The 15,795-nt window shown below is 39.4% G+C and overlaps 1 protein-coding gene across 1 annotated transcript; it reads right to left on the bottom strand.

Moving 5' to 3' along the window:
- Positions 1–1,081: 1,081 nt before the first annotated feature.
- On the bottom strand, positions 1,082–15,311 carry glis3 (GLIS family zinc finger 3). Its single transcript, XM_041059258.1, has 10 exons — positions 14,939–15,311; positions 14,137–14,314; positions 12,913–14,050; positions 6,962–7,123; positions 6,735–6,845; positions 4,830–4,971; positions 4,593–4,665; positions 2,159–2,316; positions 1,441–1,614; positions 1,082–1,306 (listed from the first exon to the last, which is right to left on the bottom strand). The coding sequence occupies exons 1-10, from the start codon at positions 15,306–15,308 to the stop codon at positions 1,197–1,199; spliced, it is 2,616 nt and encodes an 871-aa protein (XP_040915192.1). The 5' UTR covers positions 15,309–15,311; the 3' UTR covers positions 1,082–1,196.
- Between the last annotated feature and the right edge of the window lie 484 nt (positions 15,312–15,795).

Genomic DNA, 15,795 nt, shown 5'->3' with positions numbered 1-15,795 from the left:
GTGAAGACTGGTGCCTGCTGTACCTGTACTTGCTTTTCGTACTGTTCAGGTACACAGCAGTAGTTGCTAATTATTTCTGTGGTTTATGTTAGCTTATTCCTCCAGAATTTCATTGTGTTATTTCTGTTGCTATGACAAAGTAGTTACTCTGTTTTGCTTTTTAACTTTGTCTTGTTTTGCTTAATGCACAAAGAGATAGAGATATTGGTTCTATAAAGAGATACCAAGCTGAACAATTAAAGATCAAAAAGATTTTTACAGAGACTCATGTCTCCTTTTTTACTTGTAGTTGTTTTATGGTTGCATGGTAATGCAGCTGCAAGTAGGCAACAAATTGGATGGAAAAGTCTGTACTGCATTAAAATGCAATAAATTAAAAAAAAAAATGCGCAAAAACAAAAGCAGCTATAATCACAGTGACTGTCTCCATTAAGTTCATTTTCTTACCAAATGTAAATAACTGAAATAAATTGCTGCAGAAAAAACAAGTTAAAAAATGTATAGAACTATACTATACTATGTGAAGTGTAAGCAGTTCACAGTAAATAAACTATGGCGATGTAAAATCACTGGTATGGTCACAAACACAAATCTGCTAGGCACAGGAGTATTCATAGCACATTACTGTATTCAAACAACAGGTTATATGTATGAACATTACAGTGAAATGGTAAGGCTGTTTTGTTACTATAGTTACAAAGACATGGTTCTAAGAAAAACCTTAATAAATGATCCCTTGCGTACTTTGCTTTGATTGCAGTCTTGAATATTGTGCAAAATGTCACCAGAAACTAGTTGCAGTACTTAGTACATGTTATACAAAAGCTTTATAAAAAACTGAGGAAGTAAACGTTAAAAATCCAGTAGGCTCAGTCATTACTATATATTGATTATAGAGGCTGCAGCCCGAGTGTTGAGTCAGATAATACATTTACAAAGATTTAATCCAAGAAAGAGAGGGAGAAAGACAGAGAAAAACTTGGATTTAAAACATAAGAGTCAATTCCTTCAGTGCTATCTAACAAAGAAAGCAGGGTCTTGGATTTTTTTTTTCAAATCAAATATTCTTTTATTTCACTAGCTGAAGCTGCCACCAGGTTGCAGTGCTATCTAAAGTTTTCTCCTGGTTGACTATTGGACTTAAATGAACAGGGACGCAAAGTAGTGCAAAGGAACAAACCCACAATTGAGTAAGATTATCCTTCTGTATAAATGCAGGAGACATGGCTTGTGCAGTGGTCCACCACAGTGAAGAAATCTCCTCCATGTAATTCTTCATTGGGTGCTTGGCTGTGGACATTAAACCCTGCAGATGCACCACACACACACAAACAAACAAACACAGAAGGACACAGATGCATGTATGCACAGAGTTGTTAAATCCAATTGCAATAAAGTGCTTGTCCTTGTGCTACTTTGTTTAGACTGTATTTTCATTACCTGTAATGCAGGAAAGAGCTGTTTGTGAGGTGGCCACCCCATTGGGATTATTGACTGCTGGAGCGAGGCTGTCACCAAAGGCATCAACTTGCATCAGGTGACTCGAACTGGTCTGTGCTGTGATCCCACCATATTGTGGAGGAGAATACACCATCTTCATTTGCCCTGAGAGCTCTACAGGGTAAGTGAGAAAACTCAGTCTTTTATCCTTATTGTAAAGAGTGATTCGAGTCTATGGTTTTACTCCTTAAATGAGACATTCCAGTACAAAAGCAGCATTAGACCTCATAAATGAAACAAATTGTGCATTTTAGTCTTTTCAAACCCTGTCTTTATCTCGGCATTTAAAACTGAACTATGTGTTTCTGAACACCTAGTCAACATCACTGTGGCTGTCAAGTCTTGGGGGAAAAGAGGTGATATCTATTTAAAGGTACATAGAGTGGAGCTGCCTGACTGACTGTCTAACTAGAAAATCACCAGCCACCTGCTACACATCATAAAGATATACTGCACAATTAATGTGCATGTGAGAAAATCTGTTCAAACAGATTGTCAAACCGCCCACACGTTTGCTAATAGGCTCAGATGTGAAACTTGCACTATAGACCATTTTCAGATGAACCTCCCCTTCGGCACAACTGTATCTGTATTTACATATACGGAGGGTGTATTTTGACAATCCTTGAAAATACACTGATAATAAACATCAGAGTACCTGGATTGTGATCTGCTAGATCAGGAGGCTGGCTGGGCTGCTTCAGATCTGGGTTGTTCTGGAGGGATGTCCCTTTGGGAGGATGCGGGGGGCAGGTGGAAGAGCAAGGACCACACTGGTCCCCAGAGAAGAGCTGGTGAGGGGAAGGATCAACAAACCTGAAATATTTCAGACTGAATTAAATACTCTGCTCATGAAATTAAGAAAAAGTAAAAATACATGTAAAACAAGTATTAAGACAAACAATTAAGAATGCTGAGATGTTGAGAATTTTGTTAATTTGGTGTTCCATGATTCAGTTTTATGGTACTTTTGAGTACCAATACATTGAATTCCATTAACCTGTAAGGTGTACCTAACATTTTAAACATTTTAACATTTTAAATATTAAATATGAAAAGATTTATAAATACTAAAGATGAAAAGATTTCTGAATACTAAAGATGAAAAGATTTATAAATACTATTTACAAAATTAAATTAAATATTAAATAGTATTACTCACTGTATTGAATCAGTAAGGCTTGTATACTGGAAGCCTTCAAGAGGTAGTATTTTTGCAGGGCTACCATACTGAAATATGATACATTCTACAGGTGTTACTTTTATTGCATCCATCCTCTCATTGAATATGATTCAATGTATTATATTTTCCCTAGAAAATAGGTTAGACACATATAATACAGTGTAGTATGTAATGATATCAGTTTATATAAAAGCATCACCAGTAAAGGCAATCATACTTATTTTAAACCGCATACTGTAGACGTCAAAGCCTGCAGAGATCAAAAACATCTAAGATCACAACTTAACTACATTTAATTTACAGTTATATTTGTGCAATTTTACCAAAACACTGTATTTGTCCAATCCCGTATTTGCCACAGTTTCACACACACAGGCGCAATGATCACTTAGGCTGCAAATAAATCATCAATCATGACCACGAGATTGATTTTCTGTGCTTGAAAATTGATATAAGTCTTGTGGCCCTTTATGATGTATTACATGGTCTGTACTCTATACACTGTGGCCTGTGCAAGTCCATGCCTGCAATTTTTTACTTTTTACTTTTTTTACATCGCTCTTTTATATACATGAGGAATCAAGTCTGTCTTTGGTGTCATCAGCTAATATAGCAAAGCACTGAAAATATTGTAGTAGAACATATTTTTTTCTGTTTGTTTTCCTATAATATTTTAAACCACATCTTTGTCACTCGTTGAAAAAAAAAAAAGAAATCAAGACTACAGAATCATGTAACTCATTGTTAAAAAGAGGAATAAACTAGTAAATTTAAATATTGTTCAGTGGCCATGGCAGCTGACACCCCTGCTGTTAGGTCTGGCCATGTAACACATTTGCATGTCTACTTGCCAATAACAAGAATATTAAAGGAGCCAAAGCTCGCTGTCAGTATATTGAAGGACTGAATGGGAACCCAAAGGAATCCCAGAAAAGTGTACAGAAAATGGCAACAAGGATTTTACAATTGATTTAACTTCTAAAAAAGTAATTACAGCGTCTCTCTTCTCCCAGTGGACCTTAAATGGTATTTTTTTTAGATTTTATGATTCACTTATTGAATTCCTTAGCCACTCTTGTTGGTGGCTATAGCATCCATTAATACCAGCGGTCGAGACCAATGAGGCAAGGCGAGGTCTGCTTTCACAGCCCAATTGTCTACCCCGAATCCTGCAGTGAATGCTTTGGCCTACCGCTGATATGAGAACAATCACAGCCAGTGAGAAACCACGAGCATCTGGCTGCTCAGAATGACAGAAATCCTTTATCACATGCTTTGAAGTGTATAGATGAAGGAATGTTTTCTTATGGGTTGACTAGGGAAATGTGTTGCTGGCCATCCCAAACCTCTAATGCCTCTTCCCAGCCTTAGCACCCACCCATCCACACCGAAACCCCCCCCCCCCCCCCCCCCCCCCCCCCAAAAAAAAAACAAACAAACAAAAAAAACAAAAAACAAAGCCCCATCCCTTTAGGGATTTATTTTTCTATCAGAGTACAAAATAGAGCTTTCTTTAAAACTAATTATTCTAATTATGAGCTTATAGCCTTGAATCCATGACAACCAATGTTTAAGTTGATTGTTTCAGTTCATCAAAGAGAGAAAAAAAGATCTGTGAAGCATTTAAATCTTTCATGGTTAAAGTTCTAACTGTGCCAACCGTAGTACAAAATGAAAAGAAAAAACTCATTGGCTTGCTGTGAAAAGCTAACTGTTCCAGCTTTTTTTTTTTTAACCAATGAATGCGTGTAAAAATTCTAACACAATGTGCCTTTACATTATCATCGACAAAAAAATAGGAATTGGAATTACATCACATAGACCAATAATATAGCTTGAATGATTTATGTTGTGGATTAGGCACTAAAACCCCTCAGACTTAACACAATAACACAAAAATCATCAGTACCTGTAATTATCTTGTAAGGAGCACAACAGAGCCAGGTGAGAATTTCTGGAGGAGTCTTGTCCCTGTGGAGCAGCTGAGGAACAGGGATGACAGATACTTCAGGGCTGTCCACCACAGCCTAAATCTAATGGATAAACCTATTATGTGCACGTGGTTGCAGGGGGATACTGTATGTTTATTTACCTAGTTCATATATATGTATATATCTCAATTCAAAGAGCCAGACCATAGACATACCAGAGTATGACTCATAGGATGCGCCAGGGGATGAGTTGAGGTTGTTGTCTGTCCTTGCCAGCGGAGAAAGGCTTGGTTGTAGAGGGTGAATGGTTAAACAGTCTGTCAGTGTGTCCTGTGTCACATCAGCAGCAGATTTCATCTAGGGAAATGGCACACATAACAAACATAAACAGTGGTGGACAGCATTAACCGTTATAAGACTGTAAGAATTTTATTTTAATCACTGTAATATAATACTATTTTTAGAAATAATACAATAATATTACCCCTGTTAATTATTTGTGATTGACATAATGCTAATATTGCACCATATTTTTGTTGTGTAGATGATTTTTGATTGGTCAGATATTACTAAAAACCTTACACATCTGACTTAATTATCAAGCTGCCGCTGGCAGGTCACCTTTAGCACTTCTTGTTTTTAGATGTAAAAAATACTTCATTATTAGATCTGAACGTGAACATAAAAGTCTCTTCTATATCAGCTATGGACAAGCCATTAATTATTTTATTGAAATTAAACAACCAAACATGTTTGTTGGAAAGCAACATAAACTGTATGCTAGAATTCTGCAGAGCTCTTAGTAAGAAACAAATATAACGTGCACTCCATCTTGAGAATCATCAGCAAAATCACAATCAATAAACAGTTGTTATTTGAGTTTTTGATGAAAGAAGTTGTGCATGTGGGAGACTTTGTAAAATGTCACTTTTTTTAGCAACTACCCACCTTCTTTGTCTGTATCTATGGTGACATAACCCTCAGTAAGAGCTAAAGAGCGTGAATCTCACACACAAATGCAGAAGTGCAACACGGCAGTGCCACAATGTGAAAATCTGTGATGTAGCCACTCAAAGTAAAATACAAAGGGAGTTAAATCAGGACAAAGATAATTATAATCATGATTATATGTATTTTTGTGTGACTTAGCTCTGTGGGTTTGATGTTGTACATTACTGACTGACATGCTACCTTGGTGGGTGTTTTCATCTGACTGCATGCACAGGGAGTTAATGAAAATTAAATGTAAAAGCACCTAAGTTGCAGAACTTAGCAGAGTAAGGTGGAGAGCTCATCACAGAGAGTATATGCCCAGTACCATCAGCTGATTAGGACAAATGAAAGCACAATGAAATTAAATATTTCATATTGCAACATATTTATGACTGCAAATAACCCAGTGAGCCCAACTGTCATGTCGACGCAACGACAATGCAGAGCAGGGCTCTACAACTTTGTTTAAAAAAAGAAAAAATCACTTTGCACATCTGGCTGGTACTTTGGTACCAGGCACAGAGCGCATGGTGCACAGCTGGGAGGAGAGGCACCAACAGGTGGGAAGTTCATTAATGTGAGGCTGCTCAAAGCGAGTCGTGAATATTAAGGTGGAAAATGTGTGTCAGACTTCGTGCTGTGAATCGACGTCTCAAAACCACGTCTCTTTCTGGCGAAGCATCAATCTGCTGCCACTTTGGTGGCTGGAGGTCATTAACAAGGTCAAACTAAATACACAGAGCAAGTGCGAAGCAATGACGGAATAACGCTTGAAATGTAAATAAACCACTTTAACAAATCGCTCCATAGTAGAGTCGTTTAAGTTTGCATTTTTTAAAAAAAGCGTTTAAAGCGGGAACGTCGCTGAATCCGCGAGTGTGAGTGATTCTTACAGCTCTATGTTGTCCACAGCTGCTTTATATTGTCTGCGAAAAGTTACTCTTTAAGTTCACTACATCCCTGCAGCAATTTGAAGGCAGCAGGACACGTGTGTTGAAAAATCTTCCCCCGCTGATTTGAGAAGTGCCGCGTTAGAGCGCATTACGCACGGCTGTCCTCTGTGCTTACTTTTATCTTGTGGGGTTACTACAGAGTAATTGTCTTCCAGCGTGCGCTGTAGTGCATACCTTCTTCCGTAACTGTCGCTCTTTAGTAGAGTGGGATTTCACGTGTTTCCTCAAGGAGCTGGGGTCCGTGTAACGCTTTGCGCAGCCAGGTACCTGGCACGCATACGGCTTCTGTACAATCACAGATACATGAGCAGTTGTAGAAATCCACATGGAGGCAAAGACACACACAGGCTTTGAAATACCATCCATAATTGTATGTGTGTCTGTGCTGGGCTGCCACTCACTGTGTCCAGGTGCGTACGCTGGTGTTTAGCTCTGTCACTTGAGTTGCTGAAGGCCTTGTGGCATCCCGGGTGCTGACACACATAGGGTTTCTCCCCCGTATGGCTACGCAGGTGGATCTTCAGGTTTTCTAGCCGAGAGAAAGCCTTCTTGCAGCCCTCGAACTGTAACCGCATATAAACACAGTGAATGTAGTTCAAGCAGCCTGTTGCCATCAGATTGCCACAGATTAGCAGTATACTACATGCATTTAAAACCAAACCTTTATGTTCTTGGGTGTTGGCTCTATCCAGTATTCAGTATAAGTCCTATAAGCATCTCTAACCTTATGCTGCACATAGAGCTCTGAGCCTATTAGCTGGAATCACTGCAGACAAAAGGGCTGTTGACCTCAGTGTGTGGGAGGGAGTGGAAGAGGAAATACAGAAAACCTTTGAATAGAAAAATTACTGTCATTTAGTCTCAACTGACACTCAAGTATGCCCTAACTGCTGATTTCCTGGGTTGACAAGCAGCTAAAGAGGCTAGTTTTATGGCAAGGTATCTATTCACAACTTGATCTCATGGGTAATGTAAAGCAGTGAACAGACCATTTTATATTACTTGTCTTTATATGTATATTGTACAGCGACATTGCTCCTACCATCAGTCAATTCCTGTTAGAAATGAATTGAGAATTTGCAATTTACATGGATCTTGAACCCTCTTTATTACTGTTATGCTCCCAGTCTTTTCTGACTGGTAACTCTTGGGATTTTACTATCACTGAGTCAGAGTAAGTCTAAATGATACTGAACCAAACTTGCAGAGGCACAAACACAGTAGAAATAAATGGTTTGTTCTCACCTATTTTCTTATTTGCTTTTGTTTTGCATGCAGACTTTCTAAAACAATACTACGATCTAGAAATGGTATACACAGATAAAATCATTAGGCTTTGTGCTTTCAAACGACATAAACACTCTGTCAAGATTGAGATAGGATTCAACTGCAGACTATCCCAAAAGGCAACATCCCCCTTTGGCCTGTTTTCTGGCACACTCTTGCAAAAAAAGTTTCACAAGAAAACACGAAAAGGATGTATTTTTTTTTTAAACTATCCCACTGCTTCAAATATAATCTTTTAGATTTTTGTACCAAATATCATATTTTCAGTAATACATCTCTGATGGTCGTGTGTTACCAGCAGGGGTCAGTGTTTATACACACATCAATGTATTGTCATTTTGTGTTTTCAATCCTTTATCTTGCATCACCTTGACAGCAGTTGGTAGCTATCAAATTTTTTAAAAAGTCACTTTTAGTGGACTATTTTTACATTTTACATGTACAACAAAATTAGAAAGAAGAATGACTACATTATACATGTAACAGCATCATACAGAATGCCGTGCACATGCACTAATGTCTTGGACTTAAGTAAAACAGCCCAACTAATATCACAGTAATCCAAACCGAAAAAACTCTTTTTTTGTGGTATCATGCGACCAGAGTTACTTCACTGCAAAAATATGTGAGTCATCAAAGCTTTGCTTTTATAAGACCAGGACTTTACTCTCCCTCTTCCTGCTCACAGGGGGTTTGGAATGTCCTTACTAAACCTTATGGCGAAAACACACAGACCATGTCCAATTTTGTTATTTCTCCTCCAAGACTGGATTCCTCACATACTGATCTCTCTAGGTCATCACTGCCAAAGCCAAATTAATATGTTTTTTTTCTTCGCATTAATAATTCACCAATAACATTCCTCAGAATTCCACATAGAAATGCTTGCCATTCTGTCATCACAACACAGCTATTTCCTATCAATATCTATTCCCAAAAACTCTAACAAGCCCTCCCTGTTCCTGAAATTGGACTCAAAAATAAAGATTTTTCACATCACTTCTAAATAAACTTTGTTTGCAGCAAAGCCATCATTACAAGTCAATGTTACGGCAACCATTTTTTGAATGTTTAATGGATGGTGGTTGTATTTTGGAATTTTTTCTAAATGCAGAAGGTCTGGGTTAACCAGCACTGAATATGAAGAATTCTTAACATTTGGATTAAGTTGGAAACCGAACAAAACTGTGGAGTTGCACAAAATGAGAAATGCTTCTCGTAACTCCTTAACCTTTTCCCACACACAAGAATAAATCTTGAGCACTTGAGCACTCTTTACAATTCTGTTCTTTTACGCTAACTGCTCTTTCATTAGGCAATGCATTCGACACGTAGACCAATCCTAAATATAGTTTAAACAGAAGAATTAACAACAAACCCCTCAGCTAGAATACCACAAGAAAAACAGCACAGACAGAGATAAATAGTCTCTCAGAACCAAAGTGGACAGACAAGCGAGAACCAGCATACAGCTAAAATAGTGCCAGGACTCCAGGAGTAGCCAGGGGTAGGTAACTGTGTAAGTCTCTCTCTCTCTGTGTCTCATGAAGCTCTCATAAAGCATGGAGCGCTTTTCAGTTTGTCGCGAGGGACGTTTGGGCTGAAAAGAAAGCAGCATGGCTCCTCAGTGTAGATCAGTGTTACAGCCAGATTCTGACAGGTCCTGGCAGGTACTCATGCCCTGGCTGAACAATGACAGCTGCAGTCTGTGCCAGCAGCGTCTGTCCAGTGCCCAGTCTTACTCTGAGGTCAATTCACTCTAGACTCCACTCTTTTCTGTTTCACCAGTGATATTTCTACCCTCTTTGCTCTTTTTGTTTCACTCTGTTTCCTTATACTGTGTATTTTTAGCTTTTCTGTCCCTGTTCCTATTGATTTGTTACTACCTGGTTGGATAAGCAATAATAGTTTTGCAACATTCTAGTAGTACTCCTGAAATGTGGGTTGAAGTGCTTCAGTGTTACCAAGAAACAAAACAAGTCATAGGGACCTTTAAATATTTAAAACAATAGTATAACAAATTGTCAGTAATTGTGATAAAGCGTAATTTTTTACATACACTACAGTACATGTGTCTTGACATTTAGATGGGTTCTGGATCAAAAAAATGGCTACAGTATGCAGTAATATGCACATGGACTATTGTGATTCATTCATGAATAATAATAATTACAGTTATCTCTAGGCTGAGATTCAGTATTATTTATCATCCGTATGTTTAAATTTAAATTAAAAATAATTGCAATGGAACAGAATAATTTTGTTTAATAAAGCGGAACAGTGACAGGGCCTGTAATGTGAAAGTGAATTACAGGTATTGAAACATCAGTTCCTGGTGCCAAAACCAAGGTAGTTCCCTCCAAACAATTGTAAGAATGATGCTTAAAATGTTGTCAAACCTGAAATCTCATCAGGCCTGCCTTCAGCGACATTGGCAAAGGTTGAATTACAAGCCGCTCGTACAGAGAAATTTAGTGGATTGGGAAAAAACTACGTTTCATTTTCACTCTATGAAAATGCACTGATTGATCACAAATTAATTAATGCATACTGAAAAAAAGCGGAATTTTGATCATTTAAGTGATGCTCACTAGTGCTAATTATATATATTTTATAGTCAGTAAAAAATAACCAAAAATAAAAACACAATTTACTCAGTCACTACAACTTAAATTAATTGAGGGGAAAATTTTGGCATACTCAGTGTTGGAGTGGCATGCAAACATGGCAGCCACAACGCACAAGCTCATAACTCCAAAGAACAAGCCAAATCTACACCACCTGAGGAGAGAGCGATGCAATTACCAAAATGGTAATAACACAGAATGGTATTAAAAACCATCCAAAAACCATAATTAACATGCTAACTCACAGTGACTGTCTTTTGTTTGGTGTTTAAGTTCAAGTGATGCTTTTAAAACCTCATATGTTTAAATCACAGTGACAGATGCAAATAGACTGGTGAGTCAAGGATATGCTAACAAACTCTTCAATCATCACAAATCAGAGTGTGAAATGACAGGTACAAGTCTGGGCCTGCCCTGTATGTTCACTGTGTAACAAGAGCCACGCATTGTTCTGTTGCTGGCTCACACTTCGTTTATCATGCATCAGTTTATTCACCTGCCAATCATTTTCTAAGGAAGACTAAGCTCTACATCTTGGATAGCTGTATAATCTGAAAGGTGGACTCAGCTTTCTCTAAATATTATAGTACTTTTAGCTAACTGTTCAGTTTGATTCTGTGAGATTTCATATCTAGCATGTCCTTCCTTTAAGTATAACTATTTAACTTTTCAGTAGAAGCAATCACATGAACAGAATCATTCTCAGCTTGATGAAAATGTCGATGTAAAGAGAGAAGAAGTCTGCCATCTTGACATTTTTGGTGGATTTGATCTAGAGAAAATCCACACAGTGTCAAAATGTCTCATTATAGTGCAGGGACAATAAGTCTAATGTCCTGGCTTTTTTCTCTCTTAACTCAAAGTCAGCCTGTACTTTAATTACTGTACCACAGACACAAGTGGCACTTTATATCACTTCCATTTTTGACAGTGGGTTGTGACCATGAATACTTTATTCATTATTGAATGATTACATGGAACACAGACCCATCCAACAACTGTAGCCCCATGGCAACAGAGCGAGCTTCAACTAATAAGTGAGTATTTTAGTACAAAAGGTCGACTGCAGGTATGCATGGTGTTAATAATTGACTTGTTGAAAGCAGTGACATGAGGCATGTTTGGAAAGGTGTTTGTATATTTTTCATCAAAGTCTCAAGTATTTTCCCCGTGGGAGTGAGAAAAAGACAAAAAAGGGAGTGACGAGTTGTGTATAATCCATGTACACAATTTTTTTAATCTATGCTAGGGGCATAGTCCAGTGTTTCAATGTCACTTTAACTATCTGTTGGTTGGTTGGTCGCCCCACCACTATGGTTAATTAAATTTCAACAACTAATGAATAGATTTCCATGAAATTTAGTGCAGACATTCTTGATCCTAGATGATGTAACCTAACACCTTTGGTGGTCCTTTCTTCCAGCATTGCCATGAGGTTGATATTTTTGGCTTTATTGAAAGGAGACTTTGTTGACACCCTGTTGACTTTTCCTCTAAAACTACCAGAAGCTCAAAGTTTTCATTTATCCTGTGAAACATCTCAACATCTACTGGATATACTGACAAATAATCTGTCCATACTGCTCAGATGATGTGCTAGTATTGCTGTGCAATTTGGTGCAGGCATTCATGGTCCCCTCAGGATGAACTGTGCTCACTTTCATGATCCAGTTTTTTTCATCTAATGCCACCATTAGGTTAAAACTATTATTATCATCCAGTACCTTGATTTAGGACCATCCCTCTTGGAGAAACAAAGCTAACAGTTCATCAATAGTAAGGCCCATGGATAAATGCCAACTCTTTGGCCACAGACGTGGACCTGTAGAGAGCCAGACTATGGGGCATCACCTTCCCAGAATAACAGCCAAGTTCCTCAGACGGTGGCCTGGCAAACCCCTCTGCTACGGACAAGCTCAGCAGCTACTAGACAGCCATGGTCTCATGCCAGATCTAAAGTGCTAGGCGTCCTTTGTGCTGATTTAATAACTACATAATTGAGTTAAATCCCATGTCAATTATCACAGAGCTCCACTAATTACCCCATGGCTAAAGTTAAGAGGAGAGAGGGGCCATATTTCTGTTCTAAACCTTGGCCATAAACACAGAGCGCATGAAGGCATTTACACTATAAAAGTATTTTTTTCTATTTTCTGCAGCCTTCAACTAGATACCGTTCCTTTGAACAGAACAGTGAGAACTGAACTCAGCAAGCCCCTGATATCCTTCATGTTCCTGTTTTCATACACTCATACACCCTCTGACAAATGCGTAAAGAAATATTCATCTGATTGAGAAGTAAGCTGTGCTATTGGTGTATTGTTAGGAGGTGCAATATGAAATGGAATCTTTTTTCACAGAAATCAAGTATTGTATGAAAATAAAATATTGACTTTAGTTGCATGAAAAGAGAGACAGCTGTGATGTGCATAGTGTACCGTGCACTTGTTGGGTTTCTCTCCTGAATGGACCCTCATGTGGATAAGAAGTTTGTATCGGGCATTGAAGGGCTTGAAGTTGCGTGGGCAGCCCACCCAATAGCATGTGAAATCCTCAGCCTTCCGCTGGTCCACATGTAGCTTTTCTATGTGCCTTACCAGCTCCTCCTTTTGGTCATAGACCGCACTACAGTCCAACCACCTGCAGCAGTGTGCCCCATACTCCTCCAGCTCTCCCTCTTCTTCCTCCAGCATTGGGACCTGTGGTAAAAAGCTCACTCCATACCTTGGAGGAACCATGGGAGCCTGTGTGAGAGGGTCCTGAGATGGGGGCTTTATCTTGCAGTGACGTCTGGAGAGGTGAATGTGGGAGTGGTAGGGCGGTGGAGGCCCCTGTGGAGTAGCAGCTTCATGGACTGTTGTCAGCAGAGCTGGTTGTAACTGTAAAGGTGGCGGCAGGTTGTTGGTGGTTTGGCTGCAGCTGTCTGATGTCTTCTCCAGTGCCCCTCCTTCCTCTGGGAGGCACTGCTGTTCCACTACCATGTTGGCCATCTGGCTCTCCAGACCCCCTCCCTCTTCAAGCATCTGCATACGGCTGCATTCTGTCTGTGGGGCCATGGCCCTTGAAGAGCCTGGCATGCTGTAGGGGTGGACCTGGGGGATACAGCGGCCTCTCACACCCAGGAAGTGACCATAACCCTCAGACTGGACGGGTGAGAGTGTGGAGTGGGAGGCTGGAGAGCTGCGGGAACCATTAATATAAGCCACAAGTGAGGTAGGCGAAGTACGTATGATGGAGTTGAAATCGGTACCCATGACATCTGACAAAGGTGACATGGAGAGAGCTCTCTTCTTAGCACGAGATGGCCTAGGGCTTCCAGCATCAGCTGCAAAGAGGTATGAAGGCAGGGAGGCAGAGGTGCTCGTGCCCCCTGACATGGTGGTGCCGGACATGGCTGTGCCTGGTGAAATGCTGAGCTGCTCACCTCCCTCACTGGCCTGGGTGGACCACTGAGGTAGCCCCAGTGGAGGAAGCACACGGTAGCCATATGGCCAGTCATGTCTTCCACTAAACACTGACTGTGTTTCAAACAGACTGAGGGTAGTGGATGCCAGGGATTCTCTGGACAGTAAGGATCTGAAAAACATTGATGTTATCTGCTTTAGTAACACTCTTAAGGTTTAGTGGGGTCATCATCACCTAGTGTTGTTGATATTTCCCACCTGGCATCAGTGTGTGGAATCGTTACGCTATGGAAATTTGATGGAGGATGAGGTGCTGCAGTCCCTGCAGTATATGGTTGACCTGCGGCAACAGTCATGGGGCTACTGGTCACTGTCAGGGTAGCAGCAGCTGGCTGACCAAATACTTCCATGGTGGGCCCAGACACAGGGCAACCTCCTGGACACAAGCCCAAAAATCAATAAACAGAATATCCACAAGAGATACCTTATTTAAGTATGTGGGTTACAGCAGGATAACAAATTTTATCCACATTCAATAAATCCCAACAGATCAGTTCATAGTGTTATTATAATATTATACACAGTTCAAGGCATTAAACTTAAATAAATAAATAAATAAACAAATTAAATTCATCACATTTAGTCTTCTTTAATAAAGGTAGATTGTGGAATTTTCCTCACCAAGCTGAGCAGGCCAGAGACACTTTCTGCTCTGTTAATCACTAATGAGCTTTTCACCTCCTTCCACTTTTCCTCAGTAGAAATTTAAGGACAAGCTTTATGCTTGGTTAATTATCAATAAATAGGAGAGTGAAAAGACAGTGGTGTTGTGAAGAGCACGTTGGGAATGAGTGAAGTATGAGGATGTCTGAAATAAATCAGGTTTGGTGTCCACAACATCACTCTCTCAGGCTTATCATTTTATGCGATGTGTGTCCTGATTTCGCTGATAAAATGTAGGCAGTGTGTGTGTTTAGCTGGGAGTTACATCCTGAATACTGCTGTATTAAAATACTGTTCTAGAAAGCAAACACTTTTGTTTGATGACTTCTCTTTTTACCTTTGAAACTGTTAGTGGAGCAGAGTCCTGTCTGAACGGTAGCTGTCACTGTTGTGGTTGGAGGATGATGAGCAGGCACTTGCTGTTGTGGGGTGACAGTTGGCATGCTTAGACGTTTCCCATTGGTCAACACCTGCCTGCGGAGGCTCAGGGTTGGTAGAGCAACATGGCTTCCGTTTGGTTTCCCAGAGGCCAGGGACTGAATTGTCCCTTTTTTCACCTTCTCCTTTGCTGAGGAGGGACTAAGATTGCCCCGTGGTGGTGGGGACATGGGAATCCTGATGGACTGGGGATGGTGTCCTCTGATCATGCTCAGTGATGGGGACACATTGCATGGAGACACCAGGAGCTGGCAACTTTTTCCACTCATGGCTGATACAGTTTCCTCATTAGTTTTGTGCTCATGAGTCAACTCATGTAGTTGAAATTCAAAAAATTTGCTTTACACAGAAATTGGAAGCACACAGCTCATATCATACCTATAGGCTGTGATTCAAACACAAGAAAACATAAAAATATGAAGTCCATCAGTAAAGAGTGAATAAATTAATGGGATTTAAACAGCAAAAGTAACCAACAAAGCATTGTCTTTATACTTGAAACCTCAAACCTTTGAAGAATCACTCAACCACAAACAACTTACCTGTACATTGTACTTAAGATTATTTCCGCTTACAAAGAAATTAATATTAGCCAACATAAATTTTACTACCACAAGAAAATATATTTCAGATATATATTCATATATTTTTAAAAATATCATAACTGATATAACATGTTATGCTATGTACAACATGATAAGCATAAACATATAAGCATTTTTTTGTTTAAACAAATCATAAGTTTGGGCTATAAAA

Source organism: Toxotes jaculatrix, chromosome 16, assembly GCF_017976425.1.
Source record: "Toxotes jaculatrix isolate fToxJac2 chromosome 16, fToxJac2.pri, whole genome shotgun sequence".
Lineage (NCBI taxonomy): Eukaryota > Metazoa > Chordata > Actinopteri > Toxotidae > Toxotes > Toxotes jaculatrix.
This window is presented reverse-complemented; position numbering and strand designations above follow the sequence as displayed.

Bases quoted from the DNA above. Each gene is read 5' to 3' on its own strand.
- glis3 (XM_041059258.1), bottom strand. From the start codon at position 15,308: ATGAGTGGAAAAAGTTGCCAGCTCCTGGTGTCTCCATGCAATGTGTCC. The intron at 14,051-14,136 runs GTGGGAAATATC...AATGTTTTTCAG, and splicing joins ATTCCACACACTGATGCCAG to ATCCTTACTGTCCAGAGAAT. The intron at 4,972-6,734 runs GTATGCACTACA...CCATTTCCCTAG, and splicing joins AGCGACAGTTACGGAAGAAG to ATGAAATCTGCTGCTGATGT.